General features: G+C 46.8%; 1 protein-coding gene across 4 annotated transcripts in view; it reads left to right on the top strand.

Annotated features, from left to right (window-relative positions):
* The window catches only part of TFCP2 (transcription factor CP2), a 40364-nt gene that overhangs the window by 740 nt on the left and 13423 nt on the right, over nucleotides 1-26201 (top strand). For 2 of the 4 annotated variants that reach the window (XM_039514606.1, XM_039514605.1), the window contains exons 1-6: nucleotides 504-1021; nucleotides 19893-20044; nucleotides 21061-21137; nucleotides 21919-22024; nucleotides 22908-23014; nucleotides 23824-23976. In XM_039514606.1, the coding sequence (XP_039370540.1) occupies nucleotides 900-1021; nucleotides 19893-20044; nucleotides 21061-21137; nucleotides 21919-22024; nucleotides 22908-23014; nucleotides 23824-23976 (717 nt within the window). In that variant the 5' untranslated portion in view covers nucleotides 504-899. Of the gene's footprint in view, nucleotides 1-501; nucleotides 1022-19892; nucleotides 20045-21060; nucleotides 21138-21918; nucleotides 22025-22907; nucleotides 23015-23823; nucleotides 23977-26201 lie in introns of those variants that run through there. The other 2 variants (XM_039514607.1, XM_039514609.1) reach the window with 2 other exon arrangements.

Genomic DNA, 26201 nt, shown 5'->3' with positions numbered 1-26201 from the left:
GGGTCCCCTGGGAGGTGCTTTCCCTTGAGGGGGGGGGCTCTGGGTGCGGGGTTCCCCTGGGCGGGGGCTCTGGGTGAGGTCCCCTGAGAGGTGCTTTCCCTTGAGGGGGCGCTGGGGGCGGGGTTCCCCTGGGAGGGGGGGCTCTGGGTGAGAGGGTCCCCTGAGAGGTGCTTTCCCCGGGGAGGGGGGGCTCTGGGTGAGGGGTTCCCCTGGGAGGGGCTCTGGGCGAGGGGTCCCCTGAGAGGTGCTTCCCCTGGGAGGGGGCTCTGGGCAAGGGGTCCCCTGAGAGGTGCTTTCCCCGGGGAGGGGGAGCTCTGGGAGAGGGGTTCTCCTGGGAGGGGGGACTGTGAGTGAGGGGGTCCCCTGAGAGGTGCTGTCCCCTGAGGGGGGTACTGTGGGTGAGGGGGTCCCCTGAGAGGGGGGGACTCTGGGTGAGGGGGGGTTACCTGGGGGGGTGCTGTCCCCTGGGGGGGGGTCCCTGGGTGGTGCTGTCCCCTGGGAGGGGGGTCTCTGTGTGTTGGGGTTCCTAGAGGCTAGTATCCCCTGGAAGGGGGGGACTCTGGTTCTCAGGGTCCCTCGGGGATGGGGGAGTAGTGGCCCTGGAAAGAGAGTCTGTGGGTGTTCAACCCAGGGAGATAGTGTCCCTTAGAAGGGGGTGACTGTGTGTTGAGTCCCCTGGGAGTTGGAAATTGTGGTTCCCTGGTGGGGCAGCATCCCGTGGAGGGGCACTCCCTTGGTATTGGGGTCCCATAGGGGGAGATTGTGGGTATTGTATGTGCCTGGGGTGTATCTCCTGGAAGGGGTGACTCAGTAGTGAGTACCCTGCTTCCCACTGATCTCTGGGTGTGTGGGTGGGGTACATTTGCGGTGGGGCCTGAGCCCCAAGCCACTGGGTGAGGATGGCGTGGGCTCTGAAGCTGCCTCTGGCGGATGAGGTGATTGAATCAGGGCTGGTGCAAGATTTCGATGCCAGCCTCTCGGGCATTGGCCAGGAACTGGGCGCTGGCGCCTACAGCATGAGGTAGGTGAGATCCTCCTGAACATCTTGTTGTACACCGTGAATTGAGAAGAGTGATGAGAGTAGAATATGGAGGTTGTGATTGGACCACCGCGGGCTGGGAGACTGCAGAGTCCAGGAATACTTGGATATTGCATTGAGCTCGGAAGAACAGACAGCACAGTGTATCACAGGTGTTGCATTTAGTGGCAGATAACTTTCTGGTGGGCTGATAGAAGCCATCACTAGGTTGGAGCAGATCAAGGGGCCATGTAGTGCAGTATCTGGTCTTCAGTAGTGATCCGTACCAAGTAACGGGGACACCTTACCCCCTGTTTGCTCTGCATGCTGCATTTGTGAATGTGAAAGATGAAGTGAAACCAGTGGGAGGAAGATTTGGACAGCAGTATACAACCCGAAGATAAGGTAGAATTTAGAAATAAGACGAAAGTGTGTCACTCCCTGCATGAAGCTGGCCTGAGGAGTTAGCGATTGCTGGGGGCCACAGTTAAAATTCAGCCGCAGAACTCAATAGTCGAGATGAATAATTTTATGAGTTTTGTAAATCCTAAAATGGGAGTAATGGGGACTCTGTGCTTGAGGGTGTCATCTAAACTCAGGGTCAGGAAGGCTTTGCAACATTTGCCCTTCCTCCCCTCATGTTCAGTGTTGCACAGCTGGTTAGCTTTGGGGCAGTTGATTTAGTTGGGGATTGGTCCTGCTTTGAGCAGGGGGTTGGACTAGATGACCTCCTGAGGTCCCTTCCAACCCTGATATTCTGAGATTCAGTTCCCCTGCCTCTAAAAATATCCGGTATTGGCCATGGTAGGAGGCAGGTTCCCAGGTGGCATGGACTGTCCAGCTGATATAGCGAATCCATTCCTCTGAAATCTGGCCTCCTGCTGTCAGGTTAAGCTATGTCTATGCATACAGTGCTGCTGTACTGTACCAATACGTCTGGGAAACACGCTATATACCGACAAGAGAGAGCTCTTCTGTCGGCATAAACAAACCGCCTCAGCGAGCAGCATAAACTGTGTTGGTGAAAGAAGCTCTCCCACCAACATAGCACTGTGCACACGAATGCTTATGTCAGTGTAATTTATGTCGCTCCGGGGATGGAATAGTCACACCCCTGAGCAACGCATGTTTTGCCTTAGTGTAGATATAGTCTAAATCCTGTGCCTCCCACCTGTTGCTGATTAGGAGAGCCTGTTCCATGCTTCTTTGTTCTGTACTCCCTCAACTAATCAGGCCAAGAGCGTCTCTTCCTTAATCTTGCCCTGAATAATCACTCCCAAGGGGTAGGAGAAGCACCTTCAGCTCTCTGATCTGAGCGCAGGCGTTAGTATCTTAATACTTTAATTCGAGAAGGATGTTGATGAAGTGGAGACGGTTCAGAGAAGAGCCACGAAAACGATTAAAGGATTAGAAAACCTGCCTTAGGGTTGGTCTACGCAGGAAAATTACATCAGCATGGCTACGTCTCTTGAGGTGTGAAAAATTCACACCCCCGAAGGATGTAAACACTCAGTGTAGACAGGGCTAGGTTGACAGAAGAATTCTTCTATTGACCTAGCTGCCAGCTCTTGGAACCTTTCCCATTGGTGTAGGTATAGTGACAGACTCAGAGAGCTCATTCTGTTTTGCTTAACAAGGAAGAGGTTGAAGGGTGACTTGATACAGCCTATAAGTATCTACATGGGGAACAAATATTTAACAATGGGCTCTTCAGTCTAGCAAAGAAGAGTCTAATACGGTCCAGTGGCTGGAAGCTGAAGTTGGCCACATTCAGACTGGAAATAATGTGTAAAATTTTGACAGTGAGGCTAATTAATCACTGGAACCATTGACGGAGGGTTGTGGTGGAATTCTCCATCACTGATCATTTTTAAAGCAAGATTGGATGTTTTTCTGTGCCCTGTGTTATGCAGGAGGTCTGACTAATCGCAGTGTTCCTTTCTGGCCTTGGAATTTGCGCAGCTCTGAAATTCTGGCTTTCTTCCTTTCTGTGGCCTTGGGGGAAGCCTCTTTCCCTACGTTACAGTGGGGGCTGGGACGGAGTTTAAGGATCATTTGTTTAATATTAAAGTGCCTAATTAATACTTGTATTAAGATAGTGACCAACAGCCCTGCTCAGGATCAGGACCTCATTGTGTTAGACACTGTACTGACACATCCTTGCTTAGAGTTTGTGTTAACCCACTGCTGAGTGTCTCATTGGTCCCTCTCTCTACTTGATCTGCAGGGGATAAGAGACTGTCACAGCCCCAGCTAAGCTATAGCAGCTCATGCTTTCAGCTCTGGACGTCCTCCGTTCAATCCCTGGTGTGGTGGTCATCACCCTTGCAATCAAAGATGACACATGACATGCAGCATCAGGGGAGGAGGGATAAATCAGATAGAATTTTATAGACATATAAGTTGGCAGCCAATGTTTCCCCTCCCCTGCCCAATAATTCAAATATATGAAGTACCACCTATGTCCCTTTGTCTCTCCTGCCGTTATTGACTGGTTGACTTGATGTGGCCTTGAGAGGTGATCTGAAGATGAGGAGGGCGGTGGCCTCACTTGTTGGGAAGGCATAATACTTAATAAAGTGCTTTGAGATCTACAGATGAAAAGTGCTGTGTCAGAGCTAGTATCGCGTTGTGGATAAGGGGTGATGTGGAAGAAGGTGCAAATGGGGCTGGCATTTTTTTGGCCAAGTGGAGGAGGTGGGTACGGGGACAATACAGCAAGGCAGTGGTAGGGAGGCGCAGAACCGTGAAGGGCCTTGATGATGAGCTTGGTGATGGAATAGGGGGAGTCATTGGAGGGGTTTAGTTAAGGGAGTGATGTAGTCAGTGTGATGGGAAAAGAGGCATTCTAGAAATCTTAGTTGGTCTGCATGAGAAAGTCGCACTGGTTTAACTTAAAGTGTGATTTCTATTTTTATTTTAAACTGGTGCAGAAGTGTGTGTGGACACTCCTGTTTCGATTGAAACCAGGCTTATTCCGGTCAATCCTAATCAACTGAAGCTGAATCAAAGTGAAGCTTGTTTGAAATACAATGGAGGGGAGGGGTCCAAGATGTCTCTTGATTACAGACATGAGTGACTGGGAGGATGATGGAGTTGCCAGCAGTGATGGGGAGACAGCTTGGCAGGAAAGTTCAGGAGTTTGGCTAACTTAAACTTAACATCTAGGATGGGATGTTGGAGAGACAGGCCAAGAGGTGGAGTAGGGTGGAGGGAGATGGGTCAGGACTGGAGAGGTAGATATGAGTCACCTGTGAGAAGATGGTAATCAAAACTGTCGGTGAAAGCAATCGCCCAGAGGGCGGGCGTAATGGGAGATGAGTGGGCCAAGGATGAAGTCCTGTGGAAACACTGCCCATAAAGTGACAAAAATGAAGCAGATCATTTGAATGTGGCCCTGAAGGGCTAATCAGAGAGATGAGAGGAGAAGGCAGGACAAGATTTAAAGGACATGTGTGATCAATGGTGTCATAAGCAGCAGGGAACTGAAGGAGGCCTGAGAGTGGAGCAGGAGCAGGAAACTTAATGAAAGCAGTTTTGGAGAGGTGAAGACGAGCAAGCCCGACTGGCAGGACACCCTGGATAGAGTTTGAGGAGAGGAATGTGAGGTGGAGAAAGATGGGGCAGTAATTGGCAGTGTTTCAAGGACTTGTTTGTATTTTGGGGAGAACTGGCCAGAAGAGAGCGAAAGGTTGCGAGGGAGGGAGGCGGGGGAAGCAAACTTTTTTTTTTCTCTCCAGGAAGAGCTGCTCCCAGGATAGGTTGACATGAAACTTAACCACCAGTAAGTTGTTGCAATCATAATGCCAGCATTTGGGTAGAGGTGCACTGTGAAAAGTTCAAGCAGGAGACGCATAAGGTGGAGTTTGAAATGTGCTAAAAGTTAAATGACATTTCCTGGAGGAGGAGGTGTGCAAATGTCAAGGTGTTAACATTTTCAGTGCAACAGGCTCACGTTAAACTGCAGTGTAGACATAGCTTTAGATTATGTCGGCATAATTTATATTGCTCAGGGGTGCGAATAACCCCCTCCAAGTGACATAAATTACACTGACATAAGCACTGGTGTGGCCAGCATCATGTTGGCGGGAGAAACTCTTCTGTAACTGCTGCCGCTCGCAGAGGTGGTTTTATTATGCTGACGGGAGAGCTCTCGCCCATCAGTATAGATCATCTTCACCAGACATGCTGCAGCGGCACATCTGCATCAGTGCAGCTGCAGCACTGTGTGTGTTGACATGCCCTTAATCCAGTGGTTCTCAACCCGTGGCCAGTGGGCCGCTTGTGGCCCAGTCAGCGCACAGCTGCAGCCCATGTGACATCCTCAGGTCCATACTGGTAGTATGTATATTGTGTGGATGTAGCCCATATAACACACACACCTGCATATGCAGCCCACAGTGGTAAATAGGTGTCTTAGTCCATTGTCAATAGGAAGCGAAGAGCTCCTTGCTTCCTATTACTTCATCTCCTTTAGGGGACAGAGGATGTTAAATAGCAGCTGATATTGTTCAGGCCTGGTCTTTTATTTAACCAGTTGATGGGGACAGCTAGCGCTTTCTCCCAGTTGCCTCTAAGTGTATGACTGAGACTACTATCAAGGCTATGCAACATCAACTTATTCTTGTACTGTGTTTTACGTGCAAATGGTATCTGCTGTGACTCACGCATCTGGGACAGTGTCCTGTTTATCATATATAACTCTTAAAACCAACTCCTTTAACTATCTTACTGATAACACCTTCAAATATTAAAATTAGATTGTAAGCTCTTTGGCACAGGGACTTTCTTTGTTCTGTTTGTACAGCGCATGGTGTAATGGGGTTCTTATCCATGGCTGCAGCTCCTAGGTGCTACCACAATCACCCCCCCCCCAAAAAAAAAACCTTACAAAGTAGTAACATTAGCTGGTGTGTGTGGCTTTTTATTTATTTATTTAAATTAATTTGTATTCCCATAGTGCCTACAGACCCCAATCCAGGCTCCGGACCCCATTGAGATATTGGCTAGATAGGTACATAACTGAAAGATGCTTCCTGACCCAAAGAGCTTACGAGCAAAGTCATGATGCAACATCAAGGGGATTACAACAGACAGACATGGAACGCAAAGCGAACAGATGATTTGTGATTGATGTAATAAGCAGCAGTTACAGCACACCCGCTTTCCTAGCTATTGTCAAGTGTTTCAGAGCTAGATGGCCTGTCCTTTTTCTGAGAGGAAATGCAAGCAGTGAAATAGACAGGTTAATTTTGCTGTAGCTCTTTGCCATAAGTTTGGGCTTCAGAGTTCCAAACTAACACTTCACTTATTTTATTTTTGCAAAAATGCTAGGTCTGAGCTATCTACCGTTGTTTAGTTTTCAGAGTGACTGAGAGGGAGAGAAATGGAGAGGTGTTAGCAAACAGCAAGGAGATGTTTCCAGCTAAAACTTGAAGTGAGACCAAGAGATGCAGGAAACCTGTTCTAAGTGGCAGGAATGTTCTGGCAACAACACTCCCCAGCAGTGGGCAAGGAAGGCCAAGCCTATATAGCTGGTGGAGATGGATGAGATGGGGCGGGGGCAAGAGGCCTGACTTCATTGCCCTGCATCTTGTGTTACCATTTGCACCAGTGCAAAGTGCTGCTGATCTGACCTGGTCATGTCTTACACGTCAGTGGTGGAAATCATGGTACAAGGTGTGGGGCAGTGAAGAATTGGTCCTGAGGTCTGTGAAGTCAGCTGAGTAAGTGCACAGAGGATTTTAAGAATGACACAGCCTTTGAGCTGGCTCCGGGAATGAACAGCCAGCCAGGAAAGGGGTTTGAGAACTGGGAGTGACTGGCTTATACATCCTACTTGTCAGAGGGTGGGCTGCGGCGTATCTTGCCCATATTGAAAGTGGAGCATTGTCTTATCCCCCTTCAGATAGTGGACTTCATAGGATGATTCCCACCCTCCCATCTAGGAAGGAACGTAAATGGCTAGTCTGAATTGTAGACAAATTAGAGGTGTCCACAAGAACAGAGAATTCCAGCGTTACAGGATCAGGTCTGACGATGTCCATATGAAATGCAGCATGGTCCAATGGAGAGAGTGCTGGCCTGGGAGCTGGGTTCTGGTTTTGGCCCCACTACTAAGGCTGGCCCATCCATTGTCCATCGCAAGTGCTTCTAAGTGCCTTTTCCTCAATTTACCTCCCACTCAGGATGATGACATTATGCTTCTTGGAGTCTTCCAGCAATCCTTCCTGAACTCTCTTCAGTCATTGTACAGTTTGTTTACACACCCGTGCAATTTATTTGTGCTTCTTCTAATATTTATTGCTTTATAAATAAACAAGATCTGGGACTTGCAACCTAAAAAAAAAAAAATAAATAAAAAAAACTTGCAGTACGACCTTGGAAAAGTCACTTCCCTTCTCTGGGCCTCTTTTTTCTTCTCCCACCCCTGTCTATCTTATCTATTTAAATTGTAAAAATCTTGAGGCAGAGATTCTCCCCCACTGTGGGTTTGTGCTGTTCCCAGGGTAATGGGGCGCTTTGCCTTGGTTGTGGTCTCTAGGTGCCACCTCCTACTATTAATACCTCTTCCTTTATAATCCCCAGTCATCCTCCGCTTCCTGTTCAGTTCAGATACGTGCCTTTTGGTTTATGTGCTTTGTCATCGTGCTGCTCGGTTTGTGGAGTCGCATCCAACTTTGGATGCAGTTTCCTAACAGACAGTTCTGAACCATAGTCAGCCATAGTGACTATGTTAGCCATAGTGAAGAGAGGCTGGACATGAGGCTCGGGAACCAAATTCCATGACTAGATTTCAGCTCTGGTAGTCTGGCAGTTAAGGCAGGCCCCCTCCCTTGTAATAGCAGGGTTTGGTTTGGTTTGTTTTTTTCCAAACCAGAAACACAGAGAAATAAATATATTCAAGTGAAACCCCGTCGGCTGCATTTCAGAGCTTGCCTTCCATAAAGGCGGCTTCGGTTAGCTTGCAAGAAATAGGGGGTGGGGTGGGATTTTAAATCTTTAATTTGTAAAATGACCTTGGTGAAACGGCTTGTCTTCTCCTGGCTCTGTAAACCCAGCTAGGCACTCGATAAAAGCAGGCTGATAGTGCTGAATACCAGGAGTCTGAGTGGAGTTTTCCCCAGGGAATAGCTACCCAGAACACCTGGCTCTTCCATATCCTCCTAGCAACACGCACCAACCAGAGGCAGAGCTCTGCTACTGAAATATTACCTGCAACTCCAGGGTAAAGAGCATCTGAGCTAAACAACCTCGGTAATGTCGTCTTACACCAATAAGTTTTCATACTACTTAATACTAATTCACTTAAGCAAACTCAACTCCCTTCTTTGTCGAAAGCATTCCCTGCCTTAGGTCTGAACTCTGTTGGCCTCCTGAAACTTAACTCTCTTTCCCTGACATTTGTTGACCTAAGCTGATCATAAATAGTGCCTGTCCTACTGTAGGTAAATGCCTTCCTGACATCTAACATTTTCTCCTGCGTCATGGCAGTTCTACACGCCAGTCACAGGGAAGAAAGACATCTATAGCCATTTTGTTTCCTCCTGTGGGTTTGTTTTTCCCCTCCACCACTCCTTGTGGTTTTCAGTTGCTCTTTAATCTCACTATGGAAGAGGCACAATGCTACCTTGGGAATGTGCATTGGTAGGTGGGGGTGGAGATGATCCTCACCCTTGGAGATGGACGTTCTCTGTGTTCTGCAGTATAGGATCAGAGGATGCATTTCTAGGTGTACTTAATCCTGCCTTGAAGCAAGGGGATGGAAGGACTACATGACCGCCTGAGGTCGTCCTTTTCAGCTGAACATTTCTATGATCTTGCTAGTGGATGCAATCGTTGGTGTTACTGATAGCTTTATACAACATAGTAGTTCTAAGAGATCAGAGACAGCTTTGAAATATTTCATTAGTAACTGACCATACATTTCCCTTTGAAGAATTCCTGGAACTGTGTTGTTAGTTTGACTCTGTCAACTGTACAAGAGTGTCTCAGTTGTGAATCACTAGTTGCCTAGGGGAATTCTAGGAAGCCGTTAATGGGAAGTATAAATGTGCTAATGGGGAATATAACTGAATATGTTAGAGCTTCTCAGTTTTAACAAAACTTACAACTCATCATCTTCCTGAACTGAGCAGATGAATGGTGACCTGGAAGGTCAGAGCGTGAGAAGATGGGACTTAGCAGTGTGCTGTGTCTTGAAGAAGGTTGGAGATAACACATGAGGTCACAACCTCTTGCTATCTCTTGGTAAGTCATTAAGAATTTCCACTGGAGATGCTAGTTGTGAGTCCAAGCATTTCTGAGGAACTGTTGAGCTCTTTAAGCTCTGTCTGTCTTAATGATACCATTCCTATAAATATTTAAACTTCTTACACCATACAACATATAAAGCTGACCCTATTGTCCAGGTCGCATAGCACAGAAACATAATGGCCTTGAAATGATTAGAACTCCCAGCCTAGGAGCTCTTAACATAATCCATGACTGCTGGGACTGAGAGGTGGAGAAAACTGCTTTCTTTGGATGCTGTTTGTGATCTTTCTAGTGAGGATAACTCCATGCGGTTAACCATATCGGTATGATCACTGGACCAGAATGCCTATCTGTATGTTCAGTTAGTAATCAAAGGCTCAGAAGGAGCTGTGCTTCTGTAACCTATACAGAGCCCTTATCTTTGGTAGTGGTGTATTGCTTGTTTTACACTTGGTTAACAAGTGGATAACTGTAGGAATTCTGTGCTTGATTAGACTAATTCTACAAATATGGCATTACAATGGTCCAGAACTGACTCTGTGTATCACCTACTGGAATGTGGCTAAGAGAGGTGAAAACATTATCTAGTTTCTAACAGAAATCCAGATTCCAGGTTAAGCAGAGTTCCAAATAGCTGGGGTCCTAACAGCTTTGTCAGCTGCTAAATCGGATCCGTAGCTATTATAGACTTGCTAAATATTTGGTGCTGTGAAAAGCAGTCTGTGATGTAACAGCAAACTGCTTTACTGACTCTTAACCTGATGTTAATTCCAGGTTGTTCTATAGAACTCCAGATGTGTTTGCCACCTGTTCCAATGCAGTGATGACTGGCTGTTTCATTAGGGAGTGGTAAGGCTGGTGTTCTCAAGATAGGACGGTTGCATCCCGGGGAATTCTAGCTCAGGGAATCTTTCTGCAGGAAAAATAGCCATCACTGCGTGCTAATGGGATGCCTAGTCTATAGCAAAGATTCGTTCTTCATCTGTCCGTTCTGCAGAGAAACATCAAGCCAAGTCGTTTCACTGGATTATGTAACATGCCCAGTTGTGTAAATTCACTCGCACGTTCCTTGATGCAGCAATGCTGTGTTTCCAGCACCCAGGTAACTGTGTAGGTCATCTCCCTTGTATGTCTAGCTGGTTGTCTGGGGGCAGATGACTGCTGCAGCAATATATCTGACAGTTTATGAAGTGGCATAAGTTTCTCATATACACTGGGTGTGGGAGATCCCCTAAAATCTAAGAATTTACTGTAATATCTTGTGTATGTTCCTGGCTCTATTTTTCCCTGGTGCTGCTCCCCCATCCCCTCGGCTTGCTAGGGATGCTAAGCACCTTCCATTATACTTCTAATTCGTTTCAATGTGAGGGTTAGTATGTATGGTCAACTGGTGTTTTCAGTTCTCCCCAATGCACTTACTAGGAGTGTGAGTCCATGAACCAATAGGCTCTTGCTCAAGTTAGTTCCATTGCTCACTGGCATCGTTAAATATTATTTGCTTCACTAAAATTGTCATTTTTGGGGGTTAAATGAGCTGCAAGCTTCTGGGGGGGTCTCATGCTGTAGGGCTGATTCTTGGCACCAAGGGATGATCTTGTAGTTGTTGGTCTGTAGTAGAAATACATAATCTATATCTAGGGCCCTACCAAATTCATGAAAAACGTGTAACGGAAATCTGGGCTTGTGTGCTTTTACCCTGTACTACGCACATTTCATGGGGGGAGACCAGCATTTCTCAAACTGGGGGCCCTGACCCAAAAGGGAGTTGCAGGGAGGTAGCAAGGTTATTTTAGGGAGGGGTTGCGGTATTGCCACCCTTTCTTCTGCGCTGCCTTCAGAGCTGGGCAGCCGGAGAGCGGATACTGTGCCACACTTACTTCTGCACTGCTGGTGGCAGCGGTTCTGCCTTCAGAGCTGGGCTCCCGGCCAGCAGCCGCCACTCTCCAGTTGCCCAGCTCTGAAGGCAGCACTGCCACCAACAGCAGCGCAGAAATAAGGGTAACAGTACCACAGCCCCCCCCTACAATAACCTTGCCATGTTCCCCCCCCTTCCCCCCAACTCCTTTTTGGGTCAGGACCTCTACAATTACACCACCATGAAATTTCAGATTTAAGTAGCAAAAATAATGGAATTTATTATTTTTAAAATCCTATGACCATGAAATTGACCAAAATGCACAGTGAATTTGGTAGGGCCCTAACACCTGTACCCTGATATAATGCTGTCCTCGGGAGCCAAAAAATCTTACTGTGTTATAGGTGAAACCGTGCTATATCGGATGTGCTTTGATCCGCCGGAGTGCGCAGCCTCGTCCCCTCCGGAGCGCTATATCTGAATTCATGTTACATCGGGGTAGAGGCGTACATTGCTACATCGCCCCGGTCACCGCAGTATGTGAACATCTAGTGGAAGGCAGGGATGGTGATGGTGATGCATGTGGAACGGATGATAGAAATCGGGGCATTTAAAAGAAATAAAGATAAGATGCCAGTGCATATAAGAGTGGCTGGGCTGCAGCCAGCAACTGCCCAACTTGCCTTCTACATGGCTTTCTCTCTTTAAAAGCAGCCACTTCCTGTTATGATAATGATGGAATCAAATGGAGACTGGTTACTTTTGCAGCGTATTGGGGGGAGGGGAGCCCATGAATATTTCATCTCCTGAAATGAAAGGGTTAAAACTTTGCTCAGGGGGCAAAATGGTAAATGTTTGACTAGTCCAGTTCTCCCTCAGCAAACTTTTAATGTTCAGCAAAAAAACATGTTGACCTTTTAAGGGTCTGACTTAACCTTCCTTCCCTACCTTTCTTCCCCATACCCCTTGCGTTCCCCTAAAGTAGTTGGAGAAGTAAAGTAGTTGAAAAGGGCATTCAGCAAAACGTAATGTGTTTTTAAACTGTTTTAAAATGAACTCCCAGTGTGGTGGAAAATTTCTCAGCCTCTCCAAACCAAGGTCGGCAGCGATGTTAAAATCTCCGCTCTGGGGCTGGGCAGCCCCCACCAACACCGATCTGTGTGTGTCAGGCATGATGGAAATGTATGCCACAATGTTCCTGCACTCCTCCTCCAGGCTCCATTTTTGTCAACGGGGCACAGGGTGAAACTCAAGTCCCCTATTTTACAATCTGCCGGATGACTACACCAGAGAGAGGATGGTTCAAAACAATCAGAGCTTATCTCCTGAAGGCAACAGGTAGTCCCCAAAGTCTCCTGTTCCACTAACAATAAGTAACACTGACTGTTAAATTGGATTGGTGACATTATTTTAAAAAAAGTAACTTAACTCTCAGGCTCAGATCCTCAGAGGGATTTCGGTGCTTAACTCCAATTGAAATCAGTAGGAGTTAGGTGCCTAAAATACCTTTGAGGATCTAGGCTTCAGACTCTTTGAAACGGACAGTGTTCCAGAGGGGTAGCTGTGTTAGTCTGTATCATCAAAAACAACTAGGAGTCCTTGTGGCACCTTAGAGACTAACACATTTCTTTGGGCATAAGCTTTCATGGGCTATAACCCACTTCATCAGATGCATGGAGTGAATAATTCAGTAGGCAGGTATATATATACAGCACATGAAAAGATGGGAGTTGCCTTACCAGGTGGGGGGTCATTGCTAACGAGGACAATTCAATCATGGTGGATGTGGCCCATTCCCAACAGTTGACAAGAAGGTGTTACAATGTTACATATAACTGGAAGGAACCTCCTGGGTCAGTGAGTTGAGTCCCCTGCTTATCACAGGCAATGCCATCATATAATCCCAATAATAAATTTGCCAAGCCCCATCTTAAAACAAGCTAGCTTGGGGGCCTCCACACCTCCTATGTTCTGTTAAGTACAATGACTTCCCTCTCAGGCTGTAGATATTTCTAAGAGCTCATGTGCTCCTTGCTGTATGAGAAACAAATCAAGTAGAGCTCTGTAACCTCGAAAGCGTCTCTCTCTCACCCACAGACATTGGTCCAACAAAAGATATTACCTCACCCACCTTGGGTCTAATATCCTGGGACTGACGCTGCTACAGCAACACTACATACATGAGACCCAAATAGACAGTCTGCCCCAAGGAGGTTGCAAGCTGAGACGCAGCGATAAGAGGAGATGTACTGGGAGACCAAAAGGAGGTTTAACTATGGCTGTGTGCGTAGATTTGTTACTTGTCTCAAATGTAATGTTATAGTGGAGAAGGCACTTTGACTTGCATAGTTCACGGCTTGTCAAATGTGTCAGTAACGTAAATCATTCAAGCTGTCTCCTTGCCGGTGCAGGATTGTTCCCTATGGTACAAATCCTGGCGTTCTTGAACTGTAGACTAGACAAAAGTTACAGTTGTGTCAGATGATAGATTCACGTAGTGCACTGGAGACAAGATAGAGGACACTGAGCTAGACCGATACAAATGGTTGGGCTTTGCCTGGGCTTTATTTTGATTTCATTACCTTTGTGTCATACAGCTGCAATCTCTTAATGTGGGATTTGTCTGTGCCAGGGTAGGATGTCTGTGCTAAGAGGTGGTGTGTGTTTCATGTTTGTGGTCAACAGCATGCTGGGCAAACTGGAAAGAAGCATTAAATAGTAAAAACTATTGCATCCCCCAAGGATTAAGGAAAGTGTGTGAGCCATTGCAAGGTCTCAATATTTGCATGGAAGCAAAGTTTTGGAAACTCTTTAAATAAAATGTAATTCAAAGGAAGAGGTGCATCTGACAGTGGGGCTTCTACAGATGAGATGCTATGTGGCATTGGCGTGGAGTCTGAGACAACCTTGGTTTTCATCTTGACTCCAACATTGACTGTGTAACCTTGAGCAAGTCACTGCCCTTCTCTCTGCCTCAGTTTCCCCCCAGTCCCACCCCAACCTTTGTCTTGTCTATTTAGATTGTAAATTCTCTGGGGACAGGGACTAAATTTCATTTGCAAATGTAACACCATTAATTTGGGCTTGAATAGGGACTCCTCCTCATCTGTTATTGGGAGCGGACTACATCCACCCTGATCGAATTGGCCCTGTCAACACTGGTTCTCCACTTGTGAGGTAACTCCCTTCTCGTCATGTATCAGTCTATCATGCCTGTAACTTTCACTCCATGCATCTGAAGAAGTGGTTTTTTTTCCCACAGAAGCTTATGCCCAAATAAATCTGTTAGTCTTTAAGGTGCCACTGTACTACTTGTTGTTTTTGTGTCTGACTATGTGTTTATACAACGCCAGTGCAATGGGAGCCTTGATCGTGGTTGGGTAGCTGGGCATTTCTGTAATGCAAATAATGGACGAAGGAGAGAATAAAATAAGGGCAATGCATCCAAGATTTTTACACTGGAAAAACTCTCATCCCCAAGTTTGTCTGTGTGAATGTGACACATTTTAATACCCGAAATACTTTGCTTAACCAGGAAATGGACTCTGTGTGTGTTCGCTCTGAACTGTCTAGACTGTTTTTTCCCCCCCTATATTTGTAATGGTATCGGTGACCTTAGCCTGAATAGGGCCTCACATTCCATCCAGTCTTCCCCTTGGGGCAAAGTAGTTTCTGGTTACTTTGCTAATCTAGCAAATTGAAATTCCCTTGTCTCCTCCAGTGCTAGGTGTGAGGGGTTTGTCTGTTTATACAACACCACCACCCTGTCTTGTGAGAAGAGCTCTGCCTCTTTCATTGTCTGGTAAGACTTGACTTCATGTGACCCGTAGAACATTCTTTCTTAAGCCCTGCCTATGCAATGAAACTTTCTGGAAGAGCTATTGTGGAATGCGTGACTTTTTTTTTTTTGTGCCAGAATAAAGTATTCCCACTTAGTCCTATTCCAGAACAGTTTATTCTGCAACAACTCTGCTGGTTGACTACTCCATATAGACCAGGCTTTGAGCAGCTGCTGCCTTGATTGCAGTATCTCCTCTGTAAGGTGCTATTCCTGGAGATACCAGTGTACTGCATGGTGGGCAGCTGGTGTTTGGCAGAGGGCTTGAGTGGCAGAAGTGAACTGAAGGCGGAAGCGTTTTTAAAAAAAAAAAAAATAAACAAAAACAACTTCCGCTATTATAGCTGCACTTCAGCACTCTCCACCTCGAATGCATCATGATTTGTGTGTGTGCGCGTCAGTAACAGCCACATGTTTGTAAAGAATTGTCAGGCTTCTTCAGCGCTGTATCAAATTCTGAACACTGGTCTCCAGAGCGTCCCTCCTGTCAGTGCTCTTGACAGCTGATGAAGTCTGAGAGACTGTTAGAGACGTCAGCTGGGATTTTCTAGAGGGCCTTAAACCCTGGTTTACACACCAGTTTTTTGTAGTGGTAGAACTCTTCCCATTAAGGGTGTATTCTCCTCCTCCCCCCACCCCCCCGATAATAATTCTACCAGTACAACCCCTAGCGTGAATGCAGTTTTACCAATATAGCTTATTCCCATATGGGAAAGGGAATAAACTATACTAGTTTACCAGCACTCTGATAGCAGTATAACTGCATCTCTGCTAGGGGCACATATGCTGCTGCAGTTAGTAATGCATACACCTTTTGTGTGCTGACAAGGCCTTAGGGCAGTGGTTTTCAAACTTTTTTTTGGGCGACCAAGTTGAAGAAAATTGTTGATGCCTGCGACCCAATGGAGCGGGGGATGGGGGTGGGAGGAGCTCAGGGCTGGGGCAGAGGGTGGGGGGAGGGCTGCAGGTTGGGGCTGGGAATGAGGGGTTCAAGGTGTGGGAGGGGGCTCTGGGCTGGGGCAGGGGGTTGGGGTGTGGGAGGGGGTCAGGGCTGGGGCAGGGGATTGGGGTGCGGGCTGCAGGTTGGGGCTGGGAATGAGGGGTTCAAGGTGTGGGAGGGGGCTCTGGGCTGGGGCAGGGGGTTGGGGTGTGGGAGGGGGCTCTGGGCTGGGGCAGGGGATTGGGGTGCGGGCTTATCTCAGGCAACTCCGAGTCAGTGACACAGCAGGGGTGCTCAGGCACCGTGGACAGCTGCAGGTCCAGCTCCTAGGTGGAGGTTCACAAATGGTGCTGTACTGCTCTCGCTGCAGGCACCGTTCCCACCCCCCCAGCTCCCATTGGCCGTGTGGAGCCAGTGTTCGGGGCGGGGGCAACGTGCGGAGCCCCGTGGCACTCCCCTCCCCCCCCGCCAGGATCCGGACCTGCCGCTGGCCACTTCCAGGGCGCAGCACGGTGTCGGAACAGGCAAGGACTAACCTGCGTTAGCCGGGCAGCACTGCCAACGGGACTTTTAACGGCCCGGTCGGCGATGCTGACCAGAGCCGCCGCGACCCAGTGCCTTCCATTCCACAACCCAGTACTGGGTCGCAACCCACAGTTTGAAAACCACTGCTCTAGGGAGTTGGCCTGTTTAAATTCATTGGGACTTAGGATACCTACCTTGGTACCCCTTGTGGGGTCCTACTTGGAAATTATTGATAGTGGGGAGAATCCTTGGCTTATTATAAATCTGTGTACCCAGATCATGATAGGTTGTGGGACTGTTGGAAAAGGTCTCTAGGGCGTGTTGCTTTAGCGCCCCTCCAATGACCCATCCCCTTGCAGTGGCATCTGAGGCAAACCACATTTGTAAATAGCCAATGACAAACGAGGTGTAGAAATAGATGATCTAATAATGATTTACTCGTCATTTCTACTAATGGGAGTTTAAATCATCTCTAGTGGAGTTAAGGGTGCTGAGAAATATCACTAGCTAATGGAAGGTGCTGCAGGCTTGTTTTCGTTTTGTTTTAAGGTCAAAAGGAACCATTGTGTTGGTCTAGTCTGGCTACCTGTGTAACACAGGGCCCTACGACTTCTCGTAAATTAATTCCTGCTTCAGGTTCAGTAGCTGTGCTTGAACCCAAAGCATATCGCTCAGAAAAACCATCAGTTCTTGATTTTTGAAATTTCTTGTGATGGAGAATCCACCACAACCCTTGGTAATTTGTTCCAAAGATTGGTTATCGTCACTGTGAAAAATCTGCCCATTATCTGTCCAGAAGGGATATCTGGTTGGGGTGCCATCCTCGATTCCATAGAAGCTGCTCCATCTCCATGGCAGCTCGGTGGGAGAATTTTCTCTTCTGGTGACTCCTGGACATGCTTGCTTACCTGGATGTAGGAGTTCAAATGCCTAGAGCCCTGCAAATCTGCAGAGATCTTCTTTATACACGCAGACCATGTTTGCAGGTATAAATGTTGTCTCCGCGCAGGACTCTACAAATACCCAAAGCTCCCAAAAGCATGATGGTACCATTCACTCACATGGCTGATTAGTTGGCGAAGATGGGTTGGTGATTTGTTGTGCAGCATTTCTATTGTTTAGTGCTCCCAGTAGATCTAGATTGGGGCCTTGTGCTAGGTGCTGCACAAACCCAGACGAAGGCGTGGTCCCTGCTCCAAGGAGCACATTCTAGGGTTTGTATTCATGTTACCATAGCTCTTGTTGGCTGTTTTTTATTTTAACATAGCAGTAATGGCTCTGAATTTGAAAGGGATTGACTTTACTCAGGTCTCCCAGTGAGGGATAGGGTAGGCGTCAGCAGCCCAAGGGGCAGAGAGGGATGAGAAGCCGGGCCCTGAGGGAAAGGCGAGGTGAATCATCCCTGCCTTTCCCATCGCTCCCACCCCCAAGGTAACCTAGCAAACCGTCTAGCTTTTGAAAAAATGCTGCCTGCAGCAGGTGTCAGGGTTGGGGAGTGGTTTGTGACCAAGCACGGCTCCTTTTACAACCTATCTCGACATTCTTCCTTGAAAAATTCAGTCCTCAGCCTGTCAGATGGAGACCGCTATCAGTATGCACAGAGCTGAACACAGAAGCAAGAATTTATCTAACTTTTTGAGCTAATGGAAGGACAAACTTGATGCTGGAGCTATGACATAGGTCACTTCCTTGAAAGTTAATGATTTGCTATAGGACGTGCCTTTTGCATGCATGTTATATGTTTTAAAATAAAAAATCAGGATGGATAAAAATCAGTTATTTAAAAAAAACTTTTTAAAATTTAAAGACACTTTTTTCTTTTTAAAAGTAAACCTATTTAAAATTGAAATTGGCAAGCTGTGTTCAAGCCTTAAATTTACTGCAATCTATTAATTATTGAAATTAAATTCAAGCAGTATGTGTTTGGTGCTGAAGTTTTGAAGTTTCATTGACCTGGTGGCAGTTTGAGTGCTAAACCAGCTGTAGGCAGCAGTGGCCTCTTCTGCAGGTACAGAGAGAGTATTTTCTTCCCTTCAGTTTATTCAGCTAGTTCAGTTCAACGACTAGTTTATTTTTGGTTGAGAAACCAACTGGGAGTTGAAAAAGCAGGGAAATTTGTTTTCCCTCTTCCAATCTATGAATAGAAACAAGGTGTGAAAGGATGAGATCTACTAGTTCTAAGATCTTAAAAGACATGGTGATCGGAAACAATTCAGTTAACTAACTACAGATAGTACTTATTTTGTTTAATAAATCAGTTTGTTTTAAATGCAAAACATATTTGATCAAAAGTTTTCTTGCCTATCCAGCACATTTAAAGTGGTCTTATTTAATTAATAAAAACAAGTTTAGACTTCAGTTAAAAATGCTCCAAAAGAAAATTTTAATTTCCATCTAAATGCAGTTAGACACTAATCATCTGGTAAATAAGAAATGCACCATTCACCGTTTTCTAATGCTATAAAAATGTAAAAACTTCAAAATTTAAATTAAAGGTATGTTAGGCTACACAGGTGCTTAATAAATGTGTATAGATTGTGTTGTTTTTCTGGCTAGCAGAAAGTACCAAATATAGTGTGAAGGCTATATTTAGTTGCAAATCAATACAGTGTAATGGTTACCAACCAATGAGAATCAGTTTGTCTTTAGGAAAGTTATTAAAAAGTAAAAATGCGAAACACGATTAAAATGGGTTTAAATCAAGGGTTCCTGGTTGCTGATTTTTGAATCATGATTGGAATCTGTGATTTAAATCAGCCCAACCTGATATACACGTACGTGTGTGTGTGTATATATGTACATAGTTCTTGTTTTAAACAGGGGTCAGCACAAAGTGACCTTTCCAGGAGCAGCATGCTGAGGCATTACCAGTGATTGCTTCCTCAAAGCTCATGCAAGCTCAGTGTTACCAAATTAGTTGCACCATGGCTTATAAAACAAACCAGTCACTGGAGGCTGGTGCAATTGGAGACCCAGTTCGGGCTGTGGATAGGTGCAGGGGGGTGGATGTTGCGGCTGTGGAGGTGGTTACCTATGGCTCCTGAGGGTCAAGGGGGTGATTGATCATTTTGCAGTATGACAGTAATGTCTTTGTTCACTTACCCATCTTCCCAACTTGGGAGATTGTGCGCCGCAATGTTACTTGTGTGCCGTGGGGTATAAAGGTAGTAAAATAGGCCTGCTGTTAAAGAGGCTGTCTCGGCATTTAAGCCACAAACTGATGATGTTTGAAGCAGGGAATGATCATATTTAGAAGTGCAGGGAGGAGGATGATGATAAAATCTTGCAGGAATCAGTCTTTGGGTGCTGTTTGGAATTGCTTGCTTTATGCCCTTTTTGTACAGCCTGAAGATGGGTGTTAGAGTGGGGCGGGGGAGGGGGGGTGAGGAGTGAAATATTAAAATGACATCTCTGTGCAGTCGGAGCCAAAACCAACCTGACTGACAAATCTCTGTTGCAGTGATGTTCTAGCCCTGCCCATATTCAAACAGGAAGAATCAAGTTTGCCTCCCGACAACGAAAACAAGATCCTGCCTTTTCAATACGTTCTGTGTGCAGCCACATCCCCTGCAGTGAAACTCCATGACGAAACACTCACCTATCTCAATCAAGGTGAGGCTTTTCTGTACTGCTGGAGGGCAGCTACATGGGTCACATATATTTATTTATTAAGGGTCTGACTTTCTTAACATACTCCTAAGAACGTTCACCCTTCAAACCTTCAAATGTAAACCATCTTTGTACTAAAACCCAAGCTGCTTCGAGGCACCCAGCCCTTTTCACCTCATTTCTCTCTACCCCAGCAGGTGGTTTCCCCAAGGTTCCACCACAACCAAAAGTCCGAAGGAAAATTGAGCTATCTAAACCCCACAGGCTGATTGGCAGAGAACCTACCGCTAACCTTTGCAGTTCTTAAACCAAGACTAGCATAGGACTGGTTAGTGTCTATAGCAACAGGTACACTACATCTTACAGACATTATAGACAATCTTGGTAGCCTAAAGCAGATTGTGCTACAAATGCATCTCCTGATCCTACTTCCTGCCTCAGGAGCATACCCCTTTCTCCTTACTGGGGCTTTGCTCACCTGGCTGCCAGCACATGTTCTTGTGACTGGCCGTAAGAGGAAGTAAGTTAGAGCAAGCATATTGGAAATTCTAGGAAATTCTTCAGCGTGTGTATTCTCTTGGAGGAGTGGGTGAGGTTCTGTGGCCTGCGATGCGCAGGAGGTCAGACCAGGTGATCATGATGGTCCCTTCTGACCTTACAGTCTGACTCTATAAATTCCAGTCACCTCCATAGGTGGGATTTTGGAAAGATCAGGATAGCTGCCGGTAACCCCGTTAAGCCAACATGTAATGGGTTTCTTCTCATATTCTTAGTTTGCAAGTAGATGAGCTTTGTTAGTGTGGGTAATTCCTAGAAAGCTCCATCTTGGTTCACGAGGAAGGACAGGAGCTAACATCCCAACAGGTCCCTCTCCCTTGGCCAGTGTTCATCCACTCCCTGATCAGCATATCACTTACACTTCTCGCCGCTTCTGTCGCTCTTGTATTAGATGGCAAATTAAATGCCGAAGAAGAGCAAAAACCCATGTGCAGCTAACAGTCGTTAGGCCTCTTCCCTAGGTCAGTCGTATGAGATCCGGATGCTGGATAACAGGAAAATCGGGGAGCTGCCTGAGATAAATGGGAAACTAGTAAAGGTAAGTGAGCGAGAAGGCGAATGGCCTTTTTATACAGACTTCCTCACACAGGGCGCCCTGCCAGCGCAGCAGAGCACCAGGCAGTCTGCACGGAATGGTCCTCTGGGCATAGGGATTGATAGGTGCTTTCAGGCACTCAATGCCACCAACCTGCGCAAGGTGCTCCCCAGCAGGTGTGGGCTTAGCTGGTCTCTCCAGGGCTCCACCAGAACCAAAGGCCCTATGGAAAATCGAGCCAGCTAGACTCCATCGCCCCCTTGGCAGAGAATCTGCTGTTAATGCTTGAGGATCTCGGGCCCAGGCTAAGATACAACAGTCTAGTGCCAAAAAAAGAAAATGTGGCGGTTACACACACCTCCTGAGGGGTATAGAGGTGAAGGAGAACTTTGCGTTGTGTAAAAGTACCCCCTTTTCCCCACAGCTAATGCTTCACCTCATTCCATCTTTGAACGGATCTTTGGAGCATTCCACACAAGCACCCTGATAGGGAAGAGCTGGGATAAGAGGAAATGCTGACTTGGTGGCTTGTCACTCATGTCACAGGGCCTAGTTTAACTCTTTGTTTTGCCCCTTCAGCTTCTGTGGATGGCTCTAGGTCTCCCATATTCTCCCTCCTGCTCTTTCACTGAGCTGGTGACACAGGGAAACCCCCGCTGCCTGAGGGATATTGAGCTGCTTAGTGGTTGCAGGACCGGCCACAGGGTGCTTTGAGCAGGGGGTTGGACTAGATGACCTCCTGAGGTCCCTTCCAACCCTGATATTCTATGATTGTTCCCTCTAGAGTATATTTCGAGTGGTGTTTCATGACCGGCGGCTACAGTATACGGAGCATCAGCAGCTTGAGGGCTGGAGGTGGAACAGGCCTGGGGACAGGATATTGGATATAGGTGAGTGTCTGCAGTAGCCTGGATAGGGCATGGAGAACAGATTTGCATGTAGTTTGTCTTAACTAATGCAATTCCCACTGATCCAAACAGCTTCTGTGCTCTAAATAACCCAAGAATTATTTTTATAGGCAAGAAGAGGGAATAATAATGCTTTGCTGCTCATAAAATAGAGGGCAAATTACTGTGTTTAGTATTGACTCATGACTTTAGCTGGCAGTTCTGTTTTGAATATGACCTCCCCGCCCTTAGCCCTTCAGGAAAAAAAAGCGACCGACTCATCACTGTAGGTATTAAAGGGTGTAAAAACATTCAGTATCCCTTGTTCCATGTCCCCTGCGCAGCAGAAGCCTTCACACTACTGTAAGACACATCTTCACCTAGCTGTGGCCTCCATATTGCTCTCTGTCTCCCTTGCCACCACTACCTGGCAGTCTAGGAGGCTGGAAGTGGGGGAGCTTCCACAGCATCTGCCTGAACTATATGGGGCTCTAGCCGAGCTCCTCGGTCCCTTGATTTCTTGCACACTGAACTTCCTCAAGAAATTCACTCTGCTCTGGTTGCTGCAGGGCAAGTGAAATAGAGATGATGCCTCTGTCACTGTACCTGTGCTCGTATATCCAGAGGGTCAGGGACACTTTATCAAATAAATGGAGATATACCTATCCCATAGAACTGGAAGGGACCCTGAAGGGTCATCAAGTCCAGCCCCCTGCCTTCACTAGCAGGACTAAATACTGATTTTTGCCCCAGATTCCTAAGTGGTCCCCTCAAGAATTGAACTCTCAACCCTGGGTTTAGCAGGCCAATGCTCAAACCACTGAGCTATCCCTCCCCCACTTTCTGCCTTGTGCTTGCCCTCAAAGTGTGTTTTCTGCTTCCACAGATATCCCGATGTCTGTGGGTATAATTGACCCCAGGGCAAATCCAACGCAACTAAATACAGTGGAGTTTCTCTGGGATCCTTCAAAGAGGACTTCAGTGTTCATCCAGGTAAGCCAGGAGTTGTGGGGAACATCCGGCTCCTGCTGCTCCTTTGCAGCAACCCAGGGAAGGGGAGAAGTTGTCCTGGGAAAAGGGGCTCTTTCCTGGGTCAATACTCAGAAACAGCAGCCAGCTGGGTTTTACAGGGGCTGGGGAAGGATCTGCACAAGAACTCCCCCTAGAGCAATGCATGAGGGTGGCATTGTCTTGTTACTGTATGAAATAGGAAGTGCCTCTGACTAGCTATAAAACAGTGAAATTACCTGTGCATTTGGGCCAACTTGTCAAGGGTATTTAGGCACCTAATGGGATTTTTGAAAGCACATAAGCTAGCTCGTTGCCTAATTCCTATTGAAATTGATAGGACTCGAGTGCCTAACTTGCTTAGTCACTTTGAAAATCCCACTGGGTGCCTAAATATCTTTGAAAATCTGGTCCTTTGGGCCTAGAAGGAATAAACTGGAAAAAGCATGGGTGGGGTTTGCAAACTGCTTTTAGTTTTAATGATCTTGGGGCATCATTTGTAACAATAGTAGGTTGGAAATCTTGTGGGTGGAAAGTGAATTCCCCCCCCCCCCCCCGCGCACACACACTTCTGCTGGTGTCTCTTTAACTCCTTAATGTTCATGCTATCCGATGCATTTCCATCTCAGCCCTGCAGTGCATGCATCTCACTGGGATGCTGCCCAGGAACATGCGTCCAGCTGAGTGTGAGACTTCAGGGGGAATATTTTTCCTTGAATGTTTACCAGGCATGTTCTTGTTCCGCAAAACTAGAGCTCTACTAATGATGACCCTCCTTGGGTGACTCTTCTCAGGTTCACTGTATCAGCACGGAGTTCACCATGAGGAAACATGGCGGCGAAAAGGGAGTGCCCTTCCGAGTCCAGATCGACACCTTCAAAGAGAATGAGAATGGGGAGTACACTGAGCACTTGCATTCTGCCAGCTGCCAGATTAAAGTCTTCAAGGTACCATGTGCACTGTGGGCACATCCTGCTAAAGAACTAGAACCAGACACAAACGTCCCCCATGTGACACAATCGGGGAGCAGACCCCAACTGACTCTGCTGCTGCCTCAATGAACTGGAGGGACAGGGCTGTGCCTTTGTACGCCACAGAAGTAGCTCCTTGCCTGTCATGACTGGCACCCTATAAATACCTTTTATATAGGCAGCAAAACTCATAGGCTGGGAGTAACGTAATGTCATCCAAGTGGACTTTGCCTGTGCTTTCCTAGGGCTCCATATCTTGGCCTTGGGCAGTTCTCTGTTTAACATCTAGTTATTGTGGGATAGGTGCTTTTTTTTTTTTTTAGTCATAAATCTAGTTCCCCCCAGCCCCTGGGTTAGCACAGGCATGAGTGAAATGTGTACATGTAATACGAGTTAAGGATTGGATCAGAGGTTTAATGTCAACATAAGCCCTGGGTGTGACAATCTGATCTGTCCTTAGCTTTTGTGGATAATGGTAAGAGGAGTAGGTAAAACATCAACGCCTAGGGATAGCCCTAGAGGAAAGGCTGCTTGCCAGCAGAACTACTTGGGTCTGGAATAAATGGCCTATGGCACCCCCAGGATGTTTGGGACAAGTGACACCGTCTTAGAGAATCTTCACTCCCCCATAATAATGCAGAACCCCGGACAACTTCCTTGGCTTCTCTCCAGCTCCAAAGGGGAGCCCCACACAGAGAACTATCAGAATAGCTTGATCTAGTGGCTAGGGTGCTGCACCAAGCTATGAGAACAGAGGTTCTGGGCCCAACCCTGCCACTAACTTGCTGTGTGCCTTTGAGTAAGTCACTTTTCCTCTCTGTGCTTGTTTCTCCTCCTACGTCTTGTCTCTTTAGATTGTGAGCTCTTCAGGGCAGGGACTGTTTCTTAGGCTACGTTTACACTACAGCCTGTGTTGGCAAAACGTATGTCTCTCAGCGGTGTGAATATTGCAACCTCCTGAGCAACATAAGTTACACCTACGTAAGCTTTTGTGTGCACAGCGCTATGTCAGTGGGAGAAGCTCATAAGTATATAGCTTATGCCACTCATGGAGGTATCTTTTTTTTTTTTTTTTAATGACAGGACAGGTCTCTCCCAGCAGCTTAGCACGTCTTCACCACGGGCATGCACTATACGTATAGACATGGCCTATGCTTTGGCACAATGCCCAGCACAATGGGACCCTGATCTCTGTTGGGTCTTCTGGGTGCTACTTTAGTACAAATAAATAAAGTAAATGTAACCTCTAGCATCCTGAGCTGTGATATGACAGCCTATAGGCCAGCTCGCTCTCAAGAGCAGGATTGCAAAGCCATTGACTCTGAACTCCTGCACAGCTTCTGTTTCTAACACCAGGAAACATGGCAACAGATGCAAAAAATACCAAATTCCCTTTGAAACCAGAGGAAGAACCACTCAGCTATTCAGAAGTAAAGTCCTGCTTACCAGGCTTCAAGCCGGCACATGTTAGAACAGAGGCATAAACCCTTTGCAGAAGGGTTGGCTGGTAGGTAGGTCTGGGGGCATCTCCATCTAGTGTCAGAATGATTCATGATCTTCATGCACTTAATGCACCCACTCTTACTGCCTGTGTGAAAAGCTGCTGCTCTGCAGCAGGACTTCTAGCTGTTTATCCTACAAGCAATCTTTATATGCTCTGTTTGGGTTCCTGGTGGAAGTAGCTGCTCCCATTTTGAAGTGTAAATAACCCTTCCCTCTCAAGAGCTGATGGGTGACTGAGATCACAGAAAACTCTTTTGAACTCCACCAGTGGTTGAGAGCTTTGCAGGGATTCCTGACTACATGGAATCAGGTTGATCTGCTCACTAGCTACAGCCACTGCACCTGTAGCACAAGCACTGTGAGGGCTGAAGATAACATCGGTGCCTGGGGTAAATTGGTGTGCAATCCTTTCACTGCAGGAGATTCTCAGGACATTCTTACCCGCATGGGTAATATTGATTGTAGGACAGTGGGAGTAGAAGTCCAGTGCGGCTGTGTTTTGAAAGTGGCTTGAGGGCTTTTATCAGGTCTTTCCCGGTGTGGAGTTTGGGTCGTCTTCCCAAACCTTTGCAGAGACACCTGACACAGACCCAAACTGAAATATGGGGCAGAGCAGAGATGCAGGTTCTGTTTCAAAGCAGCTGATGTCCTCTTTAAAGGGCCTCGTTGCTCTCATCGCTGTTTCTAAGCCAGGGAGG

The sequence above is a fragment of the Mauremys reevesii genome, linkage group 25, assembly GCF_016161935.1.
Source record: "Mauremys reevesii isolate NIE-2019 linkage group 25, ASM1616193v1, whole genome shotgun sequence".
NCBI lineage: Eukaryota > Metazoa > Chordata > Testudines > Geoemydidae > Mauremys > Mauremys reevesii.
This window is presented reverse-complemented; position numbering and strand designations above follow the sequence as displayed.